The sequence below is a fragment of the Lampetra planeri genome, unplaced genomic scaffold, assembly GCF_965212315.1.
Source record: "Lampetra planeri unplaced genomic scaffold, kcLamPlan1.2.h2 scaffold_181, whole genome shotgun sequence".
Lineage (NCBI taxonomy): Eukaryota > Metazoa > Chordata > Hyperoartia > Petromyzontiformes > Petromyzontidae > Lampetra > Lampetra planeri.
Window position 1 is genome coordinate 13,483 of NW_027614551.1, and position 12,557 is coordinate 26,039.

General features: G+C 60.2%; 1 protein-coding gene across 1 annotated transcript in view; it reads right to left on the bottom strand.

Annotated features, from left to right (window-relative positions):
* LOC144739956 (inositol polyphosphate-4-phosphatase type I A-like) overlaps positions 1-12,557 on the bottom strand; it is a 54,764-nt gene that overhangs the window by 4,023 nt on the left and 38,184 nt on the right. Inside the window, 6 exon segments of the mRNA XM_078622842.1 lie at positions 1,007-1,104; positions 1,571-1,711; positions 2,305-2,437; positions 3,629-3,752; positions 5,221-5,369; positions 8,836-8,902. Coding sequence (XP_078478968.1) covers positions 1,007-1,104; positions 1,571-1,711; positions 2,305-2,437; positions 3,629-3,752; positions 5,221-5,369; positions 8,836-8,902 — 712 coding nt within the window.

Genomic DNA, 12,557 nt, shown 5'->3' on the forward strand with positions numbered 1-12,557 from the left:
GTGCAGACACACACGAAGAAAAAAAAACAAAGATCCCCCGTGTAGCCTGAACAGACTGTTGGGGCAAGTGCTGTTAGCGAGCACCTATGAAGGCCGGCACGGCAAACAAGGGGGTGGGTGGACAGCGCCGCGCCCGGCCGCCTTTGTCTCCCCAGTGGCGATGTTTACTACACACCGCACCGGGTACTCATTTAAGGCTGAGTCAACCAAGGGGAGGCCCAGGACCGGTTCATATAATCGTCACTGGTGTTGGCCGTGAGCGGGAATCGAACCCACGTCACCGGGTTCGTAGCGCAGCGTAGCGCTAACCGCTAAACCACCGCTCCCCACACACACAGACAAAGATACCCCATATGGCCTGAACAGACTGTTGGGGCAAGTGCTGTTAGCAAGCACCTATGATGGCCGGCTCTGCGCACAAGGACGGTGGGTGGCCAGCACCACGCCCGGCCGTACACGCACACACGCACACACGCGCACACGCACACACGCACACACGCGCACAGGTACACACACACACACGCGCACAGGTACACACACACACACGCGCACAGGTACACACACACACACGCGCACAGGTACACACGCTCACACATGCACAGGTACACGCGCACACACGCGCACAGGTACACACGCACACACATGCACAGGTACACACACACACACGCGCACAGGTACACACACACACACACACATGCACAGGTACACACACACACACACGCGCACAGGTACACACGCTCACACATGCACAGGTACACACACACACACGCGCACAGGTACACACACACACATGCACAGGTACATACACACACACGCGCACAGGTACACACGCACACACATGCACAGGTACACACACACACACGCGCACAAGTACACACGCTCACACATGCACAGGTACACACGCACACACGCGCACAGGTACACACGCACACACGCGCACAGGTACACACGCACACACATGCACAGGTACATACACACACACGTGCAGGTACGGGGAGCTACTCACGGGAGGGCAGGTAGGCGCACGCAAGCTTGTGGTAGGCACGCAGACGCTCACAGCTCTCAACACACAGCTGCTCTTGCAGAGACGTGTCCCCATGAAACCTACACGCGGAGACACGGAGACGCGCACGGACACCACGTGCAAAGACATGGAGACACTGAGACACAGAGCCACCACACACACAGAGACACTCACACACAGAGACACACACAGAGACACCGCACACACAGAGACACACACACAGAGACACTCACACAGAGACACACACACAGAGACACTCACACACAGAGACACACACACAGAGACACACAGAGACACACACACACAGGTGGTGGGTGGGCGAGCGACGTGGTGGGTGGGGGGCGAGGTGGTTGGTGGGGGTCGAGGTGGTGGGTGGTGGAGCGAGCGAGCGAGGTGGTGGAGCGAGGTGGTGGAGCGAGCGAGCGAGGTGGTGGAGCGAGGTGGTGGAGCGAGGTGGTGGAGCGAGCGAGCGAGGTGGTGGAGCGAGGTGGTGGAGCGAGCGAGCGAGGTGGTGGAGCGAGGTGGTGGAGCGAGCGAGCGACTCGCCTTTCGACAAGTGTCTGCTGCTCGTTGATGCCGATGCTGAAGAGTGCGCTGCTGACGGGGACTAAGGCCCCGTCTCTCAGGGGCTCGGGCAGCGTGCGGAACATCGCCGCGGGCAGAGGGACGCTCACCACGCAGCCCTCCCTGCGCGCACCGCACGCGCCGCGTGATGAGAGTATTGCCGCGTGTGTGCTGCGCGTGTACTGCGTGTGTGCTGCGTGTACTGCGTGTGTGCTGCGTGTGTGTGCTGTGTGTGTGTGCTGTGTGCGTGTGCTGTGTGTGCCGCGTGTGTACCGCGTGTGTACGGTATGTGTGCTGCATGTGTACTGTGTGTGTACTGCATGTGTACTGCGTGTGTACCGCGCGTGTACCACGTGTTCGTGCGTGCATGTACTGTGTGCGTGGGCAGCGATGGCACAGGGGGTTAGCGCCACGCTGCGCTGCGAACCCGGCGACCCGAGTTCGATTCCCACTCACAGCCGTCAACACCCGTGACGATTATCTGAACCGGTGCTGGGCCTCACCTAGGTCGACTCAGCCTCAATTGAGTAGCTGGTGCGGCGTGTTAATATCGCCACTGGGGAGACAAAGGCGGCCGGGCGTGGTGATGGCCACCCACCCCCTCGTGCGCCGTTCCGGCCTTCATCGGTGCTGCTCGCTAACAGCACTTGCCCCTACAGTCTGTTGAGGCTACGCGGGGGATCTTTATCTTTGTACTGCGTGCGCGTGCGAGTTACCCGTCCTCTGTCAGAGACGGCAGCAGGCTGTCCCCCTCGGAGCCGGGAGGCGACAGGGTGAGACGCAGGGAGACGCGGTGAGACAGGTCCATCACGGACACTGCCATGTCCTCCAGCATCGCCTGCTCATCCCCTACGCACGGCGAGAGACAGACAGACAGAGAGAGACAGAGTGGGAGGCAGCGAGAGGAAGGCGGGTGGGGCACATTCGACCACTATTGAGTCGTCACATAGCCAACTAACACGGTATCAGCAAGGCTCGATTAGTGCGACTCGCTACTCTACGGGACGTCTGGCAAAAGCGTTAGCGAGCTGCAGCGTGCACAACATTCTCGGGCACCTGGTGTGACGGGGGTACCGCAAGATAACACTACCTCGCCTGGTATGCAGGAGGTCGTGGGTTCGATCCAGACCCTGACGCCTGCTGCTGCATATTTGGAGTTTGCGTGTCTCTCTCTCCCCATGGTAAGATGTTAACTACCTCGCCTGGTATGCAGGAGGTCGTGGGTTCGATCCAGACCCTGACGCCTGCTGCTGCATATTTGGAGTTTGCGTGTCTCTCTCTCCCCATGGTAAGATGTTAACTACCTCGCCTGGTATGCAGGAGGTCGTGGGTTCGATCCAGACCCTGACGCCTGCTGCTGTATATTTGGAGTTTGCGTGTCTCTCTCTCTCTGTGTGGTGAGATGTTAACTACCTCGCCTGGTCTACAGGAGGTCGTGGGTTCGATCCCGACCCTGACGTTTGCTGCTGTATATTTGGAGTTTGCGTGTCTCTCTCTCCCCGTGGTGAGATGTTAACTACCTCGCCTGGTATACAGGAGGTCGTGGGTTCGATCCCGACCCTGACGCCTGCTGCTGTGTATTTTGAGTTTGCGTGTCTCTCTCTCCCCGTGGTGAGATGTTAACTACCTCGCCTGGTATACAGGAGGTCGTGGGTTCGATCCCGACCCTGATGCCTGCGGTATATGTGGAGTTTGCGTGTCTCTCTCCGTGGTGAGATGTTAACTACCTCGCCTGGTCTACAGGAGATCGTGGGTTCGATCCCGACCCTGATGCCTGTGGTATATTTGGAGTTTGCGTGTCTCTCCCTCTCTCTCCGTGGTGGTGTGGATTTTTCTCCGGGTCCTCCAGTTTTTCCCCTCTACGTTCAGAGTCAACGTCACCGCTTTCATAGTATTTGGCTGCTGCTGCTACAAATGTCCACGTGACACGTTGCCGAGCCGTCATTCGTGATCGCCAGTTCGCTCCTGAAAACAAGAGCTCCCGTACCACAGTATCTTGGTGGGGCCTTGCACAGAGTTTGAGGATAGGTGGGTACTCACCGTAGGTGCTCAGGAGGCTCTCGAAGCACACGAGGAGGCCAGCGTGCTGCAGCTGCTGCAGGAACGCCGCGTCGCCGAGACCCGCACGCAGTCGCAGCACGCAACCCACCACCAGCGCCGACAGCTGGGGAGGGAGACAAAGACGGAGGTGTGGGGGGGGGGGGAGTCATGAAGCCAGCGATCAGGGAGAGACGAGGGTTGGGGTCGCGAAGCCAGTGATGAGGATGATGATACAAAGGTGGCAGGTGAGAGGGGGGTGGGTGATCACGTAGCCACGACCACCCGCATACCGGGCAAGGTAGTTAACATCTCACCACGGGGAGAGAGAGAGATACGCAAACTCCAAATATACAGCAGCAGGCGTCAGGGTCGGGATCGAACCCACGGCCTCCTGTAGACCAGGCGAGGTAGTTAACATCTCACCACGGGGGGAGAGAGAGACACGCAAACTCCAAATATACAGCAGCAGACATCATCAGGGTCGGGATCGAGCCCACAACCTCCTGTAGACCAGGCGAGGTAGTTAACATCTCCTAGCCACCGTGGTGCTCATGAGGCGGGGAGACAAAGGTGGCTGTGAGCGGGGTGGTGGGTGTCAGTGAGCGGTGGGGTGGTGGGTGGCGGTGAGCGGGGTGGGGGGTGGTGGGTGGCGGTGAGCGGGGGGGGTGGTGGGTGGCGGTGAGCGGGGGGGTGGTGGGTGGCGGTGAGCGGGGGGGTGGTGGGTGGCGGTGAGCGGGGTGGGGGGTGGTGGGTGGCGGTGAGCGGGGGGGGTGGTGGGTGGCGGTGAGCGGGGTGGGGGGTGGTGGGTGGCGGTGAGCGGGGTGGGGGGTGGTGGGTGGCGGTGAGCGGGGTGGGGGGTGGTGGGTGGCGGTGAGCGGGGTGGGGGGGTGGTGGGTGGCGGTGAGCGGGGTGGGGGGTGGTGGGTGGCGGTGAGCGGGGTGGGGGGGTGGTGGGTGGCGGTGAGCGGGGTGGGGGGGTGGTGGGTGGCGGTGAGCGGGGGGGTGGTGGGGTGGCGGTGAGCGGGGTGGGGGGGTGGTGGGTGGCGGTGAGCGGGGTGGGGGGTGGTGGGTGGCGGTGAGCGGGGTGGGGGGTGGTGGGTGGCGGTGAGCGGGGTGGGGGGGTGGTGGGTGGCGGTGAGCGGGGGGGTGGTGGGTGGCGGTGAGCGGGGTGGGGGGTGGTGGGTGGCGGTGAGCGGGGTGGGGGGTGGTGGGTGGCGGTGAGCGGGGTGGGGGGTGGTGGGTGGCGGTGAGCGGGGTGGGGGGTGGTGGGTGGCGGTGAGCGGGGGGGGTGGTGGGTGGCGGTGAGCGGGGTGGGGGGTGGTGGGTGGCGGTGAGCGGGGTGGGGGGGTGGTGGGTGGCGGTGAGCGGGGTGGGGGGTGGTGGGTGGCGGTGAGCGGGGTGGGGGGTGGTGGGTGGCGGTGAGCGGGGTGGGGGGTGGTGGGTGGTGGTGAGCGGGGGGGGTGGTGGGTGGCGGTGAGCGGGGTGGGGGGGTGGTGGGTGGCGGTGAGCGGGGGTGGGGGGTGGTGGGTGGCGGTGAGCGGGGGGGGTGGTGGGTGGCAATGAGCGGGGGGGGTGTCGGTGGCGGTGGCTCACGGTGTGGGAATCGACGACGTCTCGCCGTTGGCTCAGCGATGAGCCCCAGCAGGCTTCGCTCTCCAGGGCGATCGCCAGCAGGGCCCGGCAAGCGCCATCGCACGCGGCGCACACGCGGGGCGCCAGCAGCGACACGCGTGCACGCAGGTCTGCAAAGACAAAGGTCCCCCGCGTAGCCTGTGACAGACTGTTGGGGCAAGTGCTGTTAGCGAGCACCTATGAAGGCCGGCGCAGTCACACGAGGGGGTGGGTGGCCAGCACCACGCCCGGCCGCCTTTGTCTCCCCGGTGGCGATGTTTACACACTGCACCAGCTACTCATTTAAGGCCGAGTCAACCTAAGGGGAGGCCCAGGACCGGTTCAGATAATCGTCACCGCAGCGTGGCGCTAACCGCTGCACCACCGCTCCCCGTACGCAGGTCTGCACACGCAGACACACAAGACAAAGACCCCCCATGTAGCCCACACAGGCTGTACAGGCCAAGTGCTGGTAGCAGCGCCCGATCAAGGCCGGCACGGCACACGAGAGGGCGACGTGGCCCGCACCGCCACGCCCAGCCACCTGTGTCTCTCTCAAATGCTGATGTTGACGTGCTAGAAGCGCAGCGTGCCCCACTGCTGCACCACAGCGTGCTCACTGCTGCACCACAGCGTGCTCACTGCTGCACCACAGCGTGCCCCACTGCTGCACCACTGCGTGCTCACTGCTGCACCACTGCGTGCTCACTGCTGCACCACAGCGTGCTCCCTGCTGCACCACAGCGTGCTCACTGCTGCACCACAGCGTGCCCCACTGCTGCACCACTGCGTGCTCACTGCTGCACCACTGCGTGCTCACTGCTGCAACACAGCGTGCTCACTGCTGCACCACAGCGTGCCCCACTGCTGCACAACAGCGTGCCCACTGCTGCACCACAGCGTGCCCCACTGCTGCACCACAGCGTGCCCACTGCTGCAACACAGCGTGCCCCACTGCTGCACCACAGCGTGCTCACTGCTGCACCACAGCGTGCTCACTGCTGCACCACAGCGTGCCCCACTGCTGCACCACAGCGTGCCCACTGCTGCACCACAGCGTGCTCACTGCTGCACCACGGCGTGCCCACTGCTGCACCACAGCGTGCCCCACTGCTGCACCACGGCGTGCCCCACTGCTGCACAACAGCCTGCTCACTGCTGCACCACAGCGTGCACACTGCTGCACAACAGCGTGCCCACTGCTGCACCACAGCGTGCCCCACTGCTGCACCACAACGTGCTCACTGCTGCACCACAGCATGCTCACTGCTGCACCACAGCGTGCCCCACTGCTGCACCACAGCGTGCCCACTGCTGCACTACAGCGTGCTCACTGCTGCACCACAGCGTGCCCCACTGCTGCACCACAACGTGCTCACTGCTGCACCACAGCATGCTCACTGCTGCACCACAGCGTGCCCCACTGCTGCACCACAGCGTGCCCACTGCTGCACAACAGCGTGCCCACTGCTGCACCACAGCGTGCCCACTGCTGCACAACAGCGTGCCCCACTGCTGCACCACAGCGTGCCCACTGCTGCAACACGGCGTGCCCCACTGCTGCACCACGGCGTGCCCCACTGCTGCACCACATCGTGCCCCACTGCTGCACCACAGCGTGCCCCACTGCTGCACCACAGCGTGCCCACTGCTGCACCACAGCGTGCCCACTGCTGCACCACAGCGTGCCCCACTGCTGCACCACAGCGTGCCCACTGCTGCACCACATCGTGCCCCACTGCTGCACCACGGCGTGCTCACTGCTGCACCACAGCGTGCCCCACTGCTGCACCACAGCGTGCCCACTGCTGCACCACAGCGTGCCCACTGCTGCACCACAGCGTGCTCACTGCTGCACCACGGCGTGCCCACTGCTGCACCACAGCGTGCCCCACTGCTGCACAACAGCGTGCTCACTGCTGCACCACAGCGTGCCCACTGCTGCACCACAACGTGCTCACTGCTGCACCACAGCGTTCTCACTGCTGCACCACAGCGTGCCCCACTGCTGCACCACAGCGTGCCCACTGCTGCACAACAGCGTGCCCACTGCTGCACAACAGCATGCCCCACTGCTGCACCACAGCGTGCTCACTGCTGCACCACAGCGTGCCCACTGCTGCACCACAACGTGCTCACTGCTGCACCACAGCGTGCTCACTGCTGCACCACAGCGTGCCCCACTGCTGCACCACAGCGTGCCCACTGCTGCACAACAGCGTGCCCACTGCTGCACAACAGCATGCCCCACTGCTGCACCACAGCGTGCCCACTGCTGCACAACAGCGTGCCCACTGCTGCACAACAGCATGCCCCACTGCTGCACCACAGCGTGCTCACTGCTGCACCACAGCGTGCCCACTGCTGCACCACAACGTGCTCACTGCTGCACCACAGCGTGCTCACTGCTGCACCACAGCGTGCCCCACTGCTGCACCACAGCGTGCCCACTGCTGCACAACAGCGTGCCCACTGCTGCACAACAGCATGCCCCACTGCTGCACCACAGCGTGCTCACTGCTGCACCACAGCGTGCCCACTGCTGCACAACAGCGTGCCCCACTGCTGCACCACAGCGTGCCCCACTGCTGCACCACAGCGTGCCCACTGCTGCACCACATCGTGCCCCACTGCTGCACCACGGCGTGCTCACTGCTGCACCACAGCGTGCCCCACTGCTGCACCACAGCGTGCCCACTGCTGCACCACAGCGTGCCCACTGCTGCACCACAGCGTGCTCACTGCTGCACCACGGCGTGCCCACTGCTGCACCACAGCGTGCCCCACTGCTGCACAACAGCGTGCTCACTGCTGCACCACAGCGTGCCCACTGCTGCACCACAACGTGCTCACTGCTGCACCACAGCGTGCTCACTGCTGCACCACAGCGTGCCCCACTGCTGCACCACAGCGTGCCCACTGCTGCACAACAGCGTGCCCACTGCTGCACAACAGCATGCCCCACTGCTGCACCACAGCGTGCTCACTGCTGCACCACAGCGTGCCCACTGCTGCACAACAGCGTGCCCCACTGCTGCACCACAGCGTGCCCCACTGCTGCACCACAGCGTGCTCACTGCTGCACAACAGCGTGCCCACTGCTGCACCACAGCGTGCTCACTGCTGCACCACAGCGTGCTCACTGCTGCACCACAGCGTGCCCCACTGCTGCACCACAGCGTGCTCATTGCTGCACCACAGCGTGCTCACTGCTGCACCACAGCGTGCTCACTGCTGCACCACAGCGTGCCCCACTGCTGCACCACGGCGTGCCCCACTGCTGCACCACGGCGTGCCCCACTGCTGCACCACAGCGTGCCCACTGCTGCACCACAGCGTGCTCACTGCTGCACCACAGCGTGCTCACTGCTGCACCACAGCGTGCCCACTGCTGCACCACAGCGTGCTCACTGCTGCACCACAGCGTGCTCACTGCTGCACCACAGCGTGCCCCACTGCTGCACCACAGCGTGCCCCACTGCTGCACCACAGCGTGCCCCACTGCTGCACCACAACGTGCCCCACTGCTGCACCACAGCGTGCCCCACTGCTGCACCACAGCGTGCCCCACTGCTGCACCACACACACCGTCCTTACCGTGTTCAGGTCCTGAACTCAGCAACAGCAATTCCAGCTCCTCCTCCACTCTGCTCAGCAACAGCCTCTAAGTACAAACACACACAGAGTGAGTACACACACACAGAGTGAGTACACACACAGAGTGAGTGCACACACAGAGTGTGAACACACACACAGAGTGAGTGCACACACAGAGTGTGAACACACACACAGAGTGAGTGCACACACAGAGTGTGAACACACACACAGAGTGAGTGCACACACAGAGTGTGAACACACACACAGAGTGAGTGCACACACAGAGTGAGTACACACACACAGAGTGAGTGCACACACAGAGTGAGTACACACAGAGTGAGTGCACACACAGAGTGTGAACACACACACAGAGTGAGTGCACACACAGAGTGAGTACACACACAGAGTGAGTGCACACACAGAGTGAGTGCACACACAGAGTGAGTACACACACAGAGTGAGTACACACACAGAGTGCACACACAGAGTGTGTGCACACACAGAGTGAGTGCACACACAGAGTGAGTACACACGCAGAGTGAGTGCACACACAGAGTGAGTACACACACAGAGTGAGTACACACACAGAGTGAGTGCACACACAGAGTGTGTGCACACACAGAGTGAGTACACACACAGAGTGTGAACACACAGAGTGAGTGCACACACAGAGTGAGTACACACACAGAGTACACACACAGAGTGAGTACACACACAGAGTGAGTGCACACACAGAGTGAGTGCACACACAGAGTGAGTGCACACACAGAGTGAGTACACACACAGAGTGAGTGCACACAGAGTACACACACAGAGTGAGTGCACACACAGAGTGAGTACACACACAGAGTGAGTGCACACACAGAGTGAGTGCACACACAGAGTGAGTGCACACACAGAGTGAGTACACACACAGAGTGAGTACACACACAGAGTGAGTACACACACAGAGTGAGTACACACACAGAGTGAGTGCACACACAGAGTGAGTGCACACACAGAGTGAGTGCACACACAGAGTGAGTGCACACACAGAGTGAGTGCACACACAGAGTGAGTACACACAGAGTGAGTACACACAGAGTGAGTACACACACAGAGTGAGTACACACACAGAGTGAGTACACACAGAGTGAGTACACACACAGAGTGAGTGCACACACAGAGTGAGTGCACACACAGAGTGAGTACACACACAGAGTGAGTGCACACACAGAGTGAGTACACACACAGAGTGAGTACACACAGAGTACACACACAGAGTGAGTGCACACACAGAGTGAGTGCACACACAGAGTGAGTGCACACACAGAGTGAGTACACACACAGAGTGAGTACACACAGAGTACACACACAGAGTGAGTGCACACACAGAGTGAGTACACACACAGAGTGAGTGCACACACAGAGTGAGTACACACACAGAGTGAGTACACACAGAGTACACACACAGAGTGAGTACACACACAGAGTGAGTGCACACACAGAGTGAGTGCACACACAGAGTGAGTGCACACACAGAGTGCACACACACAGTGAGTGCACACAGAGTGAGTGCACACACAGAGTGCACACACAGAGTGAGTGCACACACAGAGTGAGTACACACACAGAGTGAGTGCACACACAGAGTGAGTGCACACACAGAGTGCACACACAGAGTGAGTGCACACACAGAGTGAGTGCACACACAGAGTGAGTGCACACACAGAGTGAGCACACACACAGAGTGAGTGCACACACAGAGTGAGTGCACACACAGAGTGAGTGCACACACAGAGTGAGTACACACGCAGAGTGAGTACACACACAGAGTGAGTACACACACAGAGTGAGTACACACAGAGTGCACACACAGAGTGAGTGCACACAGAGTGAGTACACACAGAGTGAGTACACACAGAGTGCACACACAGAGTGAGTGCACACACAGAGTGAGTGCACACACAGAGTGCACACACAGAGTGAGTACACACACAGAGTGAGTGCACACACACAGTGAGTGCACACACAGAGTGAGTGCACACAGAGTGAGTGCACACAGAGTGAGTGCACACACACAGTGAGTGCACACACAGAGTGAGTACACACAGAGTGAGTGCACACACAGAGTGAGTGCACACACACAGTGAGTGCACACACAGAGTGAGTACACACAGAGTGAGTGCACACACAGTGAGTGCACACAGAGTGAGTACACACAGAGTGAGTGCACACACACAGTGAGTGCACACACAGAGTGAGTGCACACAGAGTGAGTACACACAGAGTGAGTGCACACACACAGTGAGTGCACACAGAGTGAGTGCACACAGAGTGAGTGCACACACAGAGTGAGTACACACACAGAGTGAGTGCACACACAGAGTGAGTACACACAGAGTGAGTACACACAGAGTGAGTACACACACAGAGTGAGTGCACACGCAGAGTGAGTACACACACAGAGTGAGTACACACACAGAGTGAGTGCACACACAGAGTGAGTACACACACAGAGTACACACACAGAGTGAGTGCACACACAGAGTGAGTGCACACACAGAGTGAGTGCACACACAGAGTGAGTGCACACAGAGTGAGTGCACACACAGAGTGAGTGCACACACACAGTGAGTGCACACAGAGTGAGTGCACACAGAGTGAGTACACACACAGAGTGAGTGCACACAGAGTGAGTGCACACACAGAGTGAGTGCACACACACAGTGAGTGCACACACAGAGTGAGTGCACACACAGAGTACACACACAGAGTGAGTACACACACAGAGTGAGTGCACACAGAGTGAGTGCACACACAGAGTGAGTGCACACACAGAGTGAGTGCACACACAGAGTGAGTGCACACACACAGTGAGTGCACACACAGAGTGAGTGCACACACAGAGTGAGTGCACACACAGAGTGAGTGCACACACAGAGTACACACACAGAGTGAGCACACACACAGAGTGAGTGCACACACAGAGTGAGTGCACACACAGAGTGAGTACACACACAGAGTGAGTGCACACAGAGTGAGCACACACACAGAGTGAGTGCACACACAGAGTGAGTACACACACAGAGTGAGTGCACACACAGAGTGAGTGCACACACAGAGTACACACACAGAGTGAGCACACACACAGAGTGAGTGCACACAGAGTGAGTGCACACAGAGTGAGTGCACACACAGAGTGAGTGCACACAGAGTGAGTGCACACACAGAGTGAGTGCACACAGAGTGAGTGCACACAGAGTGAGTGCACACAGAGTGAGTGCACACAGAGTGAGTGCACACACAGAGTGAGTGCACACAGAGTGAGTGCACACACAGAGTGAGTGCACACACAGAGTGAGTGCACACAGAGTGAGTGCACACAGAGTGAGTGCACACACAGAGTGAGTGCACACAGAGTGAGTGCACACACAGAGTGAGTGCACACACAGAGTGAGTACACACACAGAGTGAGTACACACAGAGTGAGTGCACACAGAGTGAGTGCACACACAGAGTGAGTGCACACAGAGTGAGTGCACACACAGAGTGAGTGCACACAGAGTGAGTGCACACAGAGTGAGTGCACACACAGAGTGAGTGCACACAGAGTGAGTGCACACACAGAGTGAGTGCACACAGAGTGAGTACACACACAGAGTGAGTGCACACACAGAGTGAGTGCACACACAGAGTGAGTGCACACAGAGTGAGTGCACACACAGAGTGAGTACACACAC